This window comes from Glycine soja, chromosome 4 (assembly GCF_004193775.1).
Source record: "Glycine soja cultivar W05 chromosome 4, ASM419377v2, whole genome shotgun sequence".
NCBI classification, from domain to species: domain Eukaryota; kingdom Viridiplantae; phylum Streptophyta; class Magnoliopsida; order Fabales; family Fabaceae; genus Glycine; species Glycine soja.
The window spans coordinates 39651898-39669253 of record NC_041005.1 but is presented as its reverse complement, the minus strand read 5'-3'; the positions used below and the strand labels follow the sequence as shown (position 1 = coordinate 39669253).

At 29.8% G+C, this 17356-nt stretch overlaps 1 protein-coding gene across 1 annotated transcript; it reads left to right on the top strand.

Moving 5' to 3' along the window:
• The first annotated feature begins 1394 nt into the window (after positions 1 to 1394).
• Positions 1395 to 7239, top strand: LOC114409669 (ATP synthase subunit gamma, mitochondrial-like). The gene is made up of 9 exons (XM_028373206.1): positions 1395 to 1646; positions 1778 to 1821; positions 1911 to 2063; positions 2238 to 2351; positions 3284 to 3411; positions 4169 to 4291; positions 4499 to 4618; positions 6367 to 6488; positions 6882 to 7239. The coding sequence occupies exons 1-9, from the start codon at positions 1564 to 1566 to the stop codon at positions 6949 to 6951; spliced, it is 957 nt and encodes a 318-aa protein (XP_028229007.1). The 5' UTR covers positions 1395 to 1563; the 3' UTR covers positions 6952 to 7239.
• Positions 7240 to 17356: the final 10117 nt, after the last annotated feature.

Sequence of the window (17356 nt, the reverse complement as noted above, 5' to 3'; positions counted from 1 at the left end):
GAGGAAAAGAACCCCATAACTGAAATTAATAACGCAAGGAAAAATGATTCACTTACATCCTTCATAACAAAGTTAGAAATCAAGGGAGGAATAACATCATAAATAATAAGCTGTCTATCTAGAGCTAAATCAAAATTGACAAACTTATCAACTAGTTGATTTCCTTCTCTGAAAGTGTGCTTCGAAGTGAAAATACCTCCCAACAAGAAGATCGGACTAATTTCTAGAGTAAAAATCTTTTTATTCCTTTTAACTTGTGTTTTTATTTTTTCTTGCTACTAGTTGAAGCATCGACGATGAGAAGGTTATTGCCTCTTTTTCCTTTTTGTTTTTACATAAAAACCTTTTTTTATTCCATTTAATGTTTTTCTTACTTGCTACTGGTTAAATAACCGGGGCTTGTGGCCCATTCCCGTAAGAGAAAAAAAGTTAAATAAAAATGGTTAAAGTATTCTGGTAGTGCTTTATCTTTATTTTGAGGTTTAATTATTTATATGATTGATATATCTTTGTATCTTTTATTTCTTATAGTTTTAAAGTATTTCTTTTAATTTTCATAATTTACATTTTAATTTTTTTAGTCCTTATAGTTTAAAAATTATTTTTTAGTCCTTATAATTTATATTTTATTTTTTTTTTAGTCTTTATAATTTAAAAGTGATTTTTTTAGTCCTTATATTTTATATTTTAATTTTCTTTTAGTCCTTATTATCAAAATATGAGTAATATTATTAATTATAATTAACTATAAAAATATTACCATTTTTAAATTATAAAGACTAAAATGTATGCATGAAAATATAAGGATCAAATAAGTAATTTAACTTTATTTTATATTCTAATTTGGTTCTTTATTTTATGAAAGATACACAATTGTCCCTTATTTTTATTTAGATTGTAATTCAGCCGTTTATTTTTTAAAAAGTGCAAATATTTATTCTTGAAATATTGTTTTTTTTAGGTGTGCTTGGTTTGGGTGTATATTTTTCGAAAATAATTTTTATTTTTAAAATTTCAAGATTTAGAAATTCAAAAATAAAATACTTTAAAGTGCCATCATATTTTTAATTATTTAGAAAAGATTGAAAATATAATTTGTTGTTTCTAGTTGAGTCTATTTTTAAAAATATTTTTTAAATTTGAAACACATATATTTTTACTTGAATTTTTTTATTTTAGTCAAATAAAGACAAAGGATAATAGACCACATGAATATTTTAGTCAAATAAAAAAAAGATGAAATCACATTTTATTTAATTAATTAATTATAAATGTAAATTACAAATTTACAGCGTAATTTTGCCACTATTTACTTACCTAGTTAGTAGTAACAAATCACTTGGAAAAAATTGAAAAGAGCATGGATATGTGACAAGACAAGACAACACAACAACACAACAACACACGTTGTACAGTGTGATGCCCAAACCGAGACCACTTCGAAAGAGCGAAACGCAGTGTGCATTGTTCCTCAACAAAAAAAAAAAAAAAGAAAAAAGACTCAGTTGTGTATCGTTGCAGCTCTACTAGCTAGGGTTTCGCAAGTGCGATCGAAGAAGAACGATGGCGATGGCTGCTGCTCTGCGTCGCGAAGGAAGGCGTTTGACCCAACCAATCAACGCCCTCCGTTCCTCTCTCATCTCTCAGTCAGTGTTTGTTCCCCTTTCTCTCGTTTTACTATTCTTCATCAAAATTCGTCTCTTTGATTTTTCCTGATCTCGATCGGTCGATGCCACACACTAATCGATTCGAACATTTTTCGTTTTCTCTCTTTCAGAGACCAATCCCCTCATGGCGCGCGCTTCATTTCCACTCAAGTGGGTACGATCCGTTTTTCTCTTAATTTCGTTCTACAGTTAGGGTTTTTTTTTTTTTTTAATTTCAAACGTTATGTGTTATGAATAATGCAGTGAGAAACCGAATGAAGAGTGTGAGGAATATCCAGAAGATCACCAAGGCCATGAAGATGGTTGCCGCGTCCAAGCTGAGAGCCGTTCAGACCAGAGCTGAAAATTCCCGCGGCCTCTGGCAGCCGTTCACCGCTCTTCTCGGCGACAATCCCAGTATGTTTCGTGATCTCGTAGTGATCTATTTTGGTATCTTAATACATGTGAACTCTTTCATTGGATTTTTTATGAATTAGCTATGTGGTATGTTTTTAGTGTGTGGAATTTTATTTTATTTTTCTGATGCTCTGACCTTGTTTTTTTGATTTTGTTTTGTGTTTATCATCTAAGGTGCTGATGTTAAGAAAAACGTTGTTGTTACCATCTCTTCGGACAAAGGTCTTTGTGGTGGAATCAATTCCACGTCTGTCAAGATAAGCAGGGTTTTGTACAAATTGAATTCTGGTAATTTTTTTATGAGCTTAAATCTCTGAACATAAATTTGTAATGGATGTTCCCAAAATATTATTTACCTAGATAATTGGGATGAAAATAGCAGATGAAGATGATATGTGTATACTGCTTGTCCAAGGGTGAATTTGAATGTAACTTGTAATATTAGGTCTAAAATATGAAAAAAATGGCTCATATTTTAAATGTCTAGTACAAGTTTTGGGTGTTGGTTGACACGCAGATGCCCAGTTTTGCGTGTGGGGTCTGTTAAAATATCTCACATTGTTTAGGAATATTGTCAGAATACTTTGGTAATTCTTCAATCTTGAGCTTTCTTTTGGGTTCACATAGGCCAAGTCCATTTTTAATATAGTATCAGACTCTATCCAGTTTAATGTTAAGCCACCTATATATGTCAAGTCCAACCAACTTCACTCTCTAGATGTTCGTCTACGGTGTGAAGGGTGTGTTAAGATTTCTCACATTGGCTAGAAATATGAACAGATTTCTCCTTAGAAGGCATGTGGAAATGGCAATTCTTCTCGCTTGAACTACTTTGGTGGTTGAGCTATGCCCGGTTCATTTCTAATGGCAGTGTTGCTCACTATTTTTTTTTTGTTTTTTGTATTCTGAGTTTTATTACTTTTAGCATAGGTATAAACTTATTTGAGTTCTCATTTTGTTGACCTTTTGTTATTACTTATTTGTATCAGCTTAAGACTATGACTTTTGAATATTAATTATGAATATATCTTAAATTTGGATACTTTTTTTGAGCATTTTTATGTGCAGTGTAAAATATTTAATTTTTATTTAAAATCTTCAGAATAGTGACCATCCCACTATCAACTATCTCACTAATGTGTTTTTGGGGTTGACCGCTACTATCTGAAATTGATAACTACGGTGTACGGTTCTGATTATATACATGTTTACTACAACAGGTCCTGATAAAGAGACAAAATATGTCATATTGGGAGAGAAGGCTAAAGCTCAATTGTTGCGTGACTCAAGGAAACACATTGTGCTCAGCCTTACTGAATTGCAGAAAAATCCCTTGAATTACACTCAGGTTTGCTTGTTGTGTCTCTCTGCCACCCAATGGTTAAGTCTTACACTATTATATTTCTGCCCCTACATTTTCTTGCAAGAGCCTGCTTGTTTTAATCTACATTGAAGCCTGAACATTAACTTTTCTTTGAATTGATTAGTTCAATTGTAATTATGGTAGAAGAGCCAAGATTATGAGAATTTTGACAGTTTGGTATTTTTATTGGCAACCTTTTTTAAGGAAAAATGGAATTAAGCATTGAAAAATAAAGAGGTTGAGGTGGACAACAGTAAAAGAATATTTTATAGATGTGGACTTTTAGTGTGCTTTTGAATCTTAAATTCATGGGTTTTACATTTTTTATGCAATTAAGTTCTCAGCTGATCTTACAAATTAAATTGTTGAAAGATAGATTGAAATTATGATCTTTTAAATGGTTTTAATAACACATTTTCTGATTGAGCCTGATATGCTTATTGGCCTTTGTAGCCAACCTGATTCAGGTGGATAGGGCTTAGTTATTGTTTTTGAAATTCAAACATTGCACATGTTTGGTTCAACAATTTTTTGGGGATTTTTTTTTCCGGTCTAAATCTTAAGATGAAGCTAAGCAAATGTTTATAATCCACAAAATAAGCTAGTTAAATACATAAATATGGATTTTGATGATTGGAAATCAAAATTGTCTCCAACATATATACATTTTAAATATGCTTGATTTACGCAATCTTGCACTGAAATGTCTCCACTGTTCTATGCTATTTGTTGGATCTTTCAGGTGTCTGTCTTGGCAGATGACATTCTAAAGAATGTGGAGTATGACGCATTAAGGATTGTTTTCAACAAATTTCATTCTGTTGTACAATTTTTGCCAACAGTGTCAACTGTACTGTCTCCTGAGGTACTTCCATTTGTCAATCTTTTTTTATTTTGCCTACATTTTCCGAATGTTGTCCATTGAGCCTAACATCTAATCTTGGCAAAATTTTGTGTTTACTGTTGCTTTGTATGTAGAAAGGCCTGAAGGGAGTTATATTTTGCAATGATAGGCTTTGGTATGATGCTATTTACTTGTTCAATCTTATGAAGTAAGGTGGTTTTCATGTAGGTTATTGAGAGAGAGGCTGAATCAGGAGGAAAGCTCGGGGAATTGGATTCATATGAGATTGAAGGTGGCGAAACAAAAGCTGAAATTCTTCAGAATCTGGCTGAGTTCCAGTTTTCTTGTGTGAGTAATTTTCAAAAACTTTGACAAACTAACTTTGCTGCTGGCTTTATTTTTTGTTTTTTATACTTATTTACGTTATTACACTAGTGAATATTATCTAAACATCCGATACTGATCAACTGAAATTTTACAAAGCAACAATGCAAGGAAATTTACTCTTATGAGTTTTGCTTTAGGAAATTTCCTATTGTCATGTTAATAACATTTTTTTTTGATTCATTTCATAGGAAATGAAACTCAATATTTTTTCATACATGTCAAAGTGGTTAAAAAGAAAGAATATCTTTTACATATCCTCCTAATTTGTCAACTTTTCCTAAACTGATGGCAAAATGAAATTATCTCGAGGTATATGCAGCCATCTGCAAGGGAATAGCTTGTTTCTAGGATTGGAATTGGTGGCCTCTAGATTAGTTTTAAAAATTGAACCGGTGATCGACCCAGTAGAGTCACTGGGTCAATGCTTGAACCAGTGGGTTATTAATTGACTTGCATGACGTGGTCTATATTAAAAAAAAATGAAAATTTTATACCTGTCTTTAGAAAAGCAAAAAAAATCACATCACAAATTATTATAATTACACAAGCTCATTCTTCAAGTTCAAATCTATATTAATATTATATTATTTATTATTCATATTTATATATAAATATATATTTAAAGATTAAAATTATATATATATATATATACTTTTTTATATTATAAATGTCAATAAATATTTTTATTATGATATTTTAAATTTTAAATATTTAATATAATAACCTCCAAAATGGCAGTTTTGTCCACTAATGTTTATAACAAAAAACATGTGAAAATGTGCGAGAGACACCTGAGCACCAAGGATGCACAACTTGCAATGCTGAAGTTTTAGTAGCTAGTTTTGTAAAAAAATGTTTTAGCTTAAATGTGGCAGCATGGGAAGAGAAAGTATGCTGTTGTGTGTGCAGATCGAGAAAGTATGCTGCTGAAGCAGATTGAGACAGCCATGGCTATTGTGCTCTGATCGTAAAAGTAAAGCTGCACAAATAAAAAAAGCTAGTTTAAAGTTCAATAACCGGTTGAGTCATTACATCCTCTGGTTCGATGGTTCATTTGGAAACTCGCCGGTTTGCTTCAGTTCCCAATGATTCAATGACACGAATGATCCAATAACTGGCCCAGACAGTCTGTATCACTGCTTTGTGGTTACCGGTCCGACTGGTTGGTTCGAGCTGGTTTTTAAAACTGTGCTCTAGATTGTATGACACAGACAAAACTAACTACTAAAGTGTGTGATTCTTCCTTTAATGGACCTTTTCATGGACAAATCCTGATTTGATTTTCAACTGCAATAAAAAATGAAATGGGTACAAAATTTGATAAATAAGATTCACATGGTACGGCTTTCCTTGTTTGACTGTTCTTGTGGTTGCTTTTAGTAATTCAAACTGTAGGGGGTTCGTGAGTTTATGACAAGTTCACTCTGGCCTTGTGATCAGATGATTTTCTGAATTCATGGATGGCAAAACTACTACTAGCTTTTTTGGATATTGATATTGATTTTTTGTTTTATATACACACATAATAATATAATGACTCTTTCTATTAGAATAAACATTTCAGAAGAACGTTCTTTGGCATGCTTTAACTTTTTAATGGACTTCCTTTCTAGCTTTGTGTTTTCTTTTTTATACCTAGTTTGAAACTAGTGTCCTTTCTTCAGATCATGCTCTACTTCTTTATTTTTACACTACTTTGCTATGTGCAGGTGATGTACAATGCCGTGTTGGAGAATGCCTGTAGTGAGCAAGGAGCAAGAATGTCTGCAATGGACAGCTCTAGCAGGAATGCTGGGGATATGCTTGATCGTCTCACGCTCACCTATAACAGGTCTCTTTTTCTTTCTATTCTTCTACATGCATGTCTTAGTTGGTAGCGTCTTTGTTGGGAAATATGGAAAATTAAGGGAAGACACTAGTCCCCTAGTAGACACCCAGAGAGATAAAGAGAGGTGTCTTGGTGACACATGATAAGAAAAGAGAGATAAAATAAAGGGTCTTGCTAACTGGCATTGGTTTATGAATTCAGCATAAGAGTTTTTATTGAACTTCACCTTATCAATGCATTGGAAATTACAGTGAGTACATTATTCCCATGCAATCATGTATCCATGCATGGGCTTTTTAATAAATTTCAATTAAAAGAGTGTGTTTAAAAATGTGTATTGGAGGTGTCAATTTATTTTGTGACTGGACTGACCGGTCTCTGTTCATTTTGTGGCAGAACTCGTCAAGCATCAATCACCACTGAATTGATAGAGATTATCTCTGGAGCTTCAGCACTGGAAGGCTAATTGCAGGAGAGCAATATGTAATTATTCAGCAGTGGCGATATTATAATATCATTATAATATCGTTGTGTTCTTTTGAAATTTGTTGGTGCCACATTTTTTTGATCTTACCTCGACTTCTGTAATAAGTGTTCCAAGGTCAAACCCATGATGAGGATTTTCCTAGTTGAGGCTAGATATTTCTGGAATTATGTTTTTGAATTAAAGATGGAGTCTGTCTTTTTTAACCCGAAATGACCCGCCATAGGATTTTCTAATTTTAATAATGATGGGCTTTCTTTACTGATGCAAGCAAGGGTGTGTTTGAGAAAGAGTCATGTAACCCACGTTCTCTTCAAAGTAACAAGTGAGTTTTTTCTGTTTATTGGCTTGGAATGCGTAAACTTTTGTGTAAAGGGTTTTAATGTACTTATACATTAAAAATTTACTTTTCTAACCGATACACTAAATAAAAAATGTTACTCCTTTTGTTATTAAATAATTGTGGTCTTAGGTTATTTAACAGGGATCAAGAAAAAAATTTATATATATTTATTTTATAAGATGATGTCATATGATGTTCTTATTTGTTTTCTTCAAATAATTCAATACAGATTTTATATAATTTAATTAATGCAGGTTTTATATTTATTTTATTTTAAATAGAATATTAAATAAATTATAATATGCAAGAATCATATAAATTAAAATATTTTATATTTATTTTATTTTTTCAAATTTTATATAGTAGATATAACAACTCTGGAAATTAATATGGTATATTTTTTTATTGATCAAAATAAAAATATGAAAACTATCCAATTACATGTATACTTTATAGGATTATTATATATAAGAGACATAATTAAAGTTGTATTTTATCTTCTATTTTATTGATTTTTTTAAAAAATATTCTATTTTATAGGATTATAATTTGAGAATTAATAATTTTGTATTTTGTACATTTAATTTTGTTAATCAAATTGTGTTTTTTAATAGCTAAACCTAGATGTGCATTCTTATTTATTACTTATTTTTTGTTTCATTCACGTCAATAAGTTTAGTTCAAAAATTTCTAGTTTCGAAAAAATTTATTTCTTTAGTAATATATAATAAAAATATATTTTAATGTATGTAATTAGAATAAAAGATTAATACCATATACAAATATATCATTAAATATTAATTTTCATGATAATTATAGTTTATTGAAATTTGGTTGATATCTTGAATATTTGATTATTTTAATTAGACACATTTTACTGCATTAATAGTGTTTGATTGATATATTAAGTATATTCAGTTTCAAAATTTATTTAATAAAAGTTATACCATCATTTTTTGTTAATTAAATCAAACAATTTTTTTAGTTTTAACTACTTTCTAAAAAAAATTATCTATAAAAAATTTGACAAAATTATATAAATAATTAAGAAAATTACTATGAGCATATATTTAGTTTAATTAAATCGTTAAATCCTGTATGAATTTTTATTTTATATAATACTTTAATTTATTTATTATTTTTTGGAATACTTTTTATAATTACATTAATAAATTATTATGTGATCAAAATAATAAATAAAATATTTTATTTATTAATTGTGAGATATTTAAAATATTGAAACTATGCAATCAATTACAAGTGTAAAATATAAAAATATGGGTGCAAGTCATAATAATATATTTAATTAACAAGGCACAAAATTCTATTGTAATTAAATGATTTCAATCAATTTTTGTTATCTTAAATCAAGCAAGCAATTTTTTTTTCTTTTTTAAAAGAAAGTCCAAATGGAACATATAAGACATCACTAGAGTGAAGAAGATCCTACATTGAATAACACTCTCAATAATAGTTTTTTAGAGCATGTGTGTATATAAAAATATATTTAAATATTTATTGACATATATATTGACATAAATTTATTAAAATTAAAATTAAATATTTAATAATATATTAAAAATTCAAATAATAAAAAGTTACTCCTATAAATTATAAAATGTGAATTTAAAACCCATTCAAGACATGAGAAATTAAGTTAACAAATAGATGAAAAAGAGTAATAGTTTTACAAAATTAATTTTACATCATCATTAATTTACTTATATATTTTGTTTTCTACTGTCAATATTATAAGAGATATAAGTGAAAAAAAGGTAATTAATTTTACATTGAGAAACTAAAATGACAATTATGTTGGGACAAATTATTTTCTCTTACACAACAATTATAATGGGAGGGAGGGAGTACCAGATACTGCATTTTACACATTACTAGCTTAATTCTCAGTTCCTTCCACGAATGTTAAATTCACATTTTATATTTTATAGGATTAATCAAATATATTTTATTTATTTTAAATTTTAATAAATATTATGTCAATAAATATTTAAATATATTTATATACACAATTGTGATCAATTTAAAACTTTTTAAATTATGACATATAATAATCAATAAACATATAAAATAAATTAATGTTGATTGAAATTATTTTATTGGATAATCAATAAATTTGTGCATGTGTATGTTTCATAATAGTAAAATATACCATGCGAATTGATTTAAATTTTATTTGTGTAAATTAAAAAAAATAGAAATGACTCTTTATTAGTTGTGTTCATGCAAGTTTACTTTTAACAATAATTATTATATTTTAAAATATACATGTAATTACATATTTTTTTATATTTTTACTTTGATCAACAAAAAATATATCATATCAATTTACATGATTATTAAACTCATTATATAAAATTTTAAAAAATAAAATAAATATAAAACATAAATCTTCCAATATAAAATCTGATTTAAGGTTTTATTAGAAATAGAATAAATATATAAAATTTACATTAATTAAATTATTTTAAAAAAATAAATATGAGAATTACACATGACATCACTCTAGAAAATAAAATATTCTTTTACATAATATAGTAAATTTATCAATATACCACATTTTACTGTGCATGTAGAGAAGTCGGCCTGATAACCTGCGCCACAAAAAAGAGTAAAAAATGGCAGTTTTATTATGGTGGTAATTACTTCTATTTATATTTTCAACATTAAGAAGTCGAGTCCTCTGAACTTAACGTATTAAAGACTGATTTTATTTTTCTATTTTCAAATTATTAATTCTTTAATTAATTTCCAAGTCTCATTATTATTTTAATTATGTGGTCATTTTATGGGAAAAGTTGAAATTATGATTAAAACATAAAATCAATGGTTAATTAACTAAAGTACAACAAAATAAAAAATAATTAAACTTACTTAATAAATTAAATCAAGAGTTTAATGCTGCAAAATAATTTTATATTATCATCAAATTACAAATTACTGTTTGAATTGCCAAGACAATGTTTTTAAATGTCAACAAATTTATCATATATATGATGGATTATGATTGGAAGACTCTAAAACTTGTTACATCCTCGATGCATAATTCTTTTTTCTCTTAAATTAATTAATATGTTTATTATGCATGTTAGTTTAGCTTAATTAACACAAAAATAATATTCACAAATGCATCACACTAAATTGATTGTAATTAAGTTAAATAAACATTGCAACACCAATACTTTTTTTGAGATAACAACACCAAACAATATTTAATCTCCATAGCGGTCTCAAGTTTGACACAATGAAGGTCGCTTGTTATGTGGAGGATTTCAATGGATTTGTCTATGTTTTTGCCATTGATTTTCCTTATGATCAACAATTTCGCTGATATTTATGCACAATCTCATTTAAAGTTAAATGTAAATGTCAGAGGCAGTGATTGATCATTTGTAAAATCATTGATGTATGGTGTTGAAAAACTTCCAACCATATGTATTTTTCATGTTGCGGACATTCTAAAAATAAATGTGAAGGAAACCTACCTAAAATTTTAATTTCTATGTATCTAATTTATGTGAGTTTATTTTTTCCTTTTTTTTTTGTATTTTAGTTAATTAATCACTGAAATTATTTTTTAACCACCAATTCAATTTTTTTTATATAAAATGACCACATAATTAAAATATTAACGAAACTTAGAAATTAATAAATGATTCATAATAATCTGAAATTTAAAAAATTAAATGGGATGTTAAGAAGTTAGGTTTAGAGGACCTGACTTCTTAACTTTGAAAAAAAACGAGGCAAGTTAGGTTTAGAGGACCTGACTTCAAAATATATACCTTAACTTTTACTTAAGCATTTCGAATTGGCCTCCTATGCATAATCTAAGTCCACTAGTGCGATAAGGCACATAAAAAAAATCACAAACACATATTACAAAAAACTTGCATAGCAAAGGCTTTAAACATTCATTCTAAAAACAAGTAGCTCACTAAATGTACAATTGATAAACTTTTTTAAAACAATTTAGTCAAGTTATTAATTTAAACACTATTTCTGGCTAATTATATCAAACAAATAAGATGAATCTAAGTAATTAGTATAAGAAACTCTGACTTAACGTGTATCGTAAATGGAGATATAAGTGTAGAAGCAAAGATTCTTGGTGAATCAAAGGTGATTCAAAGGTATTTTGATAACAAAGATGATAACAAAAGATGATGACAAAGGTGATGACAAAAAGCTCAAAGATCAATCAAAGAACAACTCAAGTGAATCAAAGATCAATCAAAGAACAACTCAAGTGAATCAAGAACAATTCAAGAGTTCAAGATAAGAATCAAGAAGAATTCAAGACTCAAGAAGAAAGTTTAGAGTCAAGAATCAAGATTCAAGGTTCAAGATCTCAAGAATCAAGATCAAGATTCAAGACTCAAGACTCAAGATTCAAGAATCAAGAGAAGGCTTAATCAAGATAAGTATGAAAAAGTTTTTTTCAAAAATTGAATAGCAGATGGTTTTTCTCAAAACATGTTTACCAAAGAGTTTTTACTCTCTGGTAATCATTGTTGTAATCGATTACCAGTAGTAAAATGGATTTGAAAAAGTTTTCAAATTGAATTTACAATGTTCCAATTATTTTCAAAAAGCTGTAATCGATTACAATGTTTTGGTAATCGATTACCAGTGCCTTTGAACGTTGAAATTCAAATTCAAATGTGAAGAGTCACATCTTTTCACATAAAAGCTTTGTTTAATCGATTACACTGATTTGGTAATCGATTACCAGTGACTGTTTCTGAATAAATCAAAAGATGTAACTCTTCAAAAGGTTTTTGACTTTTTCAAATTGGTTTTAAGTTTTTCTAAAAGTTACAACTCTTCTAAATGGTCTTCTTGACCAGACATGAAGAGTCTATAAAAGCAAGACTTTGTTTTGAATTTTAATTCATTCATTCAATCAATCCTTTACAAGCCTTGAATCTCTTTGAACTTCTTCTTCTTCTTTGTACCAAAAGCTTTCTGAAGTTTTCTGGTTTTCTAAACCTTGAAAACTTGTGCTATTCATCCTCTTCATTCTCTTCTCCCTTTGCCGAAAAGAATTTGTCAAGGACTAACCGCCTGAATTCTTTTTGTGTCTCTCTTCTCCCTTTTCCAAAAGAACAAAGGACTAACCGTCTGAATTCTTTTGTGTCTCCCTTCTCCCTTGTCAAAGAATTCAAAACGACATAGTCTGAGAATTCTTTTGATTCTTCCCATTCCTTTATACAAAAGTGTTCAAAGGACTAACCGCCTGATAATTCTTTTGTATCCCCATTCACAAAGTATCAAAGGTTTAACCGCCTGAGATCTTCGTCTTAACACATTGGAGGGTACATCCTTTGTGGTACAAGTAGAGGTACATCTACTTGGGTTGTTGACTGAGAACAAGAGAGGATACATCTCTTGTGGATCAGTTCTAGTGGAGGGTACATCCACTAGGTTCAAAGAGAACAAGGGAGGGTACATCCCTTGTGGATCTTTGCTTGTAAAAGGATTTTTACAAGGTTGAAAGAAATCTTAAGGACCGCAGGTTGCTTGAGGACTGGATGTAGGCACGGGTTGTTCCCGAACCAGTATAAAAACTCTTGTGTGTTTGTCTTCTTCTTCCCTACTCTTTTACTTTCCGTTGTGCATTTAATTTCCGCTTTTACTTTTTGTTAAGTTTCTCTTCTACTCCTCATTCTCTTAACAATTTAGTAAAAGCCTTAGAAGAGTAATTTTTAATTAGTAAAGGTTTAGAAATAATTAATTCAACCCCCCCTTCTTAATTATTCTGAGGCCACTCGATCCAATAATAAGGTGAGTTGAATGGTTAAGAGAGAAGAAAAGAGACGAAAGGCCACGAGTTTGATCCCCTCTACTAACAAAACTAACATCCTAACAAAATAACATTTGTCGACAAAAAAATGTATCATAATAGGAAAAATGACCATTTTTGGTTGAGATGATGAAAATAAAAAGATGAAATTAAATAGAGGGGAGATATTTGAGTTAAAGTAAAGTGTAAAAGGTGTGAAGCTCACATGGAATCCACCCTATTTCTTCTCCATTTCTCTTCTTCCCCCTCTACCAAAGACACTTTAAAAGAACAAAAAATCTTATTCACCCATCCAAGTGAACAAAATGGTTGTTTACCAAGTTTTTAAAGAGGGAGTTGTGTTCTTTTTTTAAGAAAAAAATGACTAATGATGCAAATCCTTCCAATTCAATTGTGTTGCAAGTTTCCTTCTAAAAGAAAGCTTGTTTAAATAGAGAAAACCAAATACATTTTGCATCGGAAAAACTTGTAGCATGAGTTATTAGATCTAATATGTCTTTTGTATTTTGTATATTGTTAGGCTTTTATTTCACATTAGATTCAACTTATAGGCCAAGTGTAATCTAATCATGAAGTAGTAACTGAACTATCATCCAGGTTGTCTCCCAAAGGAATAAAAGAGGGATTTTATGTAATTATTTAACTAAGAACTAGGTTTTTTTGTATTTTTATTTTGTGATTGTCACAAAATAAATAACATAAAATAAATTGCAATAAAAATTAAATGACAATAAAATAATTAAGTAAAGATAGAAATACTAGACTTGGATGATGACGTCGATCTTGATGAATGAATCTCTAGGTTTAGACTCGGAATTCGCTCAATCCACTGTAACTTCACAATTCTCTACTTATCTCTCTTACTCATCCCTAATCCACTGATATATTCTATCCCAGCTCCCGCATGGTCATAGATTCTAAACTACTTGCCCGATACCCAATCCCTTGGACATACTAACACAAGCAATCAACATCAATGATCGAGAATTGGTGAGGCTTAACCAAGATTATTCTATCCTTAGAGATAATTCCAATTAAGTACTTGATTCATATTTGGGTTTCAACAAGGCTCGCCAAAGCGCAAGTTAATTCCTGAATTCATCTATAAGATGGCCAATCAAATAAAAGCATTAAGAATGGAAAAAAAAAACTCAAGATAAAGTATTGAATTAATGGAATTAAAGCAAAACAAGGTTCATGCTATCCTCTCGAAGGTGGAAGGAATTGCACTCATAAAAATAATAAACGAAACCTAGATTGTCTAATGGAATAATGGAGGCGTCTAGTAGGTGAAAGTCTAAAATATAACTGCTCAGGACTTCTACACCGTTACAATGAATGCCTAGCCTCTTATTTATAAAATTGTAGTTGAGTTTAATTAAGGAGATAATCACAATAAATTATAAACAAATAATATCTCTAATTAATTTAAGTGATTATCTTCTTCTTTAGTTAATTTATCCTTAAAAAATATCTTGCTCTTGATTTCCTAGCTTTTATCTTCAATTTTCTCAATTTCTCCTTGTAGAACTTTTTGTTGATTTTGGGCCTCTGGAGCTCAATGTTTAAGCGGGAGATTGCTGAAAAAATATCAAAAAATTTATTAAAAATAAATAAAATATAAAATTCTACCTAAGACAAAGTAAAAACTGAATTTAAAGCTAATTTGATTCAAAACAAGGCCTAAAATTAATTAAAATGTAAAATAAATGTCACGAAATGCATATGAAAATCCGATAAATTTGACCTTTATCAATAAGCTACATGCCTCTCACATAAGACATTAAATCTTACATTCTCCAACTTGGCTCATGTGACATTACCTAACATCACGGACAAATAAATAAATAAATTAAACTTACGTAATACACATTGAAATGACTAAATTGTTTCATAGGTTGAGCACATCATAATTAAAAATATGTACTAATATTTTCTATTGTCACTATTTGTTTTCAAACTTCTTCTTTCTTGGAAAAGTACCTCAATTCAATATGTTTAGCACCTTTAGAGTTCTTGTTGTTCTTAGAGAAAAACACTGCTGCAGAGTTATCACAATACATTTTAATGACCTATTAATACTGTCGACAATAATGAGCCCTGAAACAAAGTTCAACAACCAATTAGCCTGAATTGTAGCCTCGAAACATGCTACAAATTCATATTGGATGTAGAAATAATAGATTGTGACGCAGACAAGAGCTGACAGAGGGATATCGATAGGTGAAGGGATTTTATTTTTGGTTTAAAGTTTTTGATACCATAGTTGAGGTCAAGGAATCCAACTATGAGGATGTATGTCTGTCCCTATGTATGTTACTTTTCAAGAAAAAATGAGTTTTTGACTAATGGGATTTGATATATTAGTTGTTAATGAATGAAATTGTGAATGATATTTGTTGTTGTATGAAACTTGTGTTGTCTGAAGACCTGGGGAGTGTGAATCCCAGACATGCAATTTATATGTATATATATGGAATGTGATTATTGATGACATTGATGGCATAGAGATGAAATGATGTTGATGTTTATGATAATGTTGATATGAGATGATGATATTGAGATGAGATGGTGTTGATGGTGATAATGTCATTGAGATGAGATGATGTTGATGTTGATGATGATATTGAGATAAAATGATGTTGATGATGATAATGACATTGAGATAAGATGATGTTGATGTTGATGATGTCATTGTGATGGATGTATGTTGTGTATGTACATGAGGGATGCAATGACCAAATTGGATATCCCTGAAGGGGGAAATACAATGGTTAAAGAATTTAAAGCATCCCTGGAAAGGGAAAGAGAGTGCTTAGAATCTTTAACTATCCACGGTGAGTGTATTGATGGTGCCTATGTTTCATACTTCATACTGCATGAAAATATTATAAACTTTGTCAGTAAGTATTTATAGTTTTTCATGAGAAAAAATACTCGTACTTGGGGGTATGTCACTCGGTTTGGAACTTCCTTGAGACTCAGGTTAATCACCATGGGGAGGAAGATGCCTATGCATGACAAGGTGACGTCGGCACTTGCTGCCTAGTTTTCCTAAGTGAAAGTGTCGCGTGGACATGCTTAGGCTAGTTCCCGATGAATGGTACCACATTGCATTTGAGAGTTGAATCAGGTGCATGCATCATTCTGACCATGATTGATTTAAATTGTTGAAAAGTTGATGACTAGTCTGATAAGTGTATGCTGAACTGATGGGTTATTGAGAATGATTATGGTTATTGTTATTGTTTTCTTGCTAATCATTGTCATTTGATGCTTGTTGATTTTTTTATAATAAACTCACCCTTGCAATTTTGTACCATGTGGTTAGTGCATGTGATGATCCCGAATCTTCATTCGTGGGGGTAGATGAACAACAATAGATGATGTAGAGGGAGATTATTTTGTTAAAGCCATCAAGCCGACGTGATGACGTTGAAATTATTTTGGGAGAAAGTTGTGTTTTGTTATCAACTCCTCTGTAGCTGATTCCTTGATTCTTTTCTTTTTTTATTTGGACATGTAAATCCTAGGCTTTGATAAACTAAATTACTTTCTGTCATGTGAATGATGTATACTGGCTATATATATATATATATATATATATAAAAGTATTTGTTCATTGTTTGGTGAATGCATATCACGAAAAAAATTTACCTCCATTTTTCACAATCAAATTAATGAAATTTTCACTTAAAAAATTGATATGTCGCATTTTAGAGTTAGTGATATCGTAGCGACGAGACAGGTTGTTATACATTTTGAATCATAGACTCATTATTGTGTTGCTCTTCTTCATTATTGTTTGGAACAACATGTAGAGGAACACTCACTTTCACTTTACTGCTAAAGGAACAAGTCAAAGGAACTTACACTCTAACTTCTTTAATTTTCACATTCCATGGAATTGTACTCCTATTGATTTCACCATTTTCAATGAACATTGCATTTCCAGTTTCAACAATTCTCATGCTATGATTAGGACAGTAAAATCTATGTCCTTTGATTTTTCTGGATAATCAATGAAATATCCATTGATTGTTCTTGCTTCTAGTTTTTTTTCTTCTTGTGGATTCTAAATCCTTATTTCTATATGGCAACCCCAAATATGCAGGTGCCTTATGCTAGATGTCCTATTAGTCCATAGTTCAAATGTTATCTTCGAAATTGTCTTATTAGGAAACCCATTCAACAAATGCATATGACAGTTTTCAATGCAT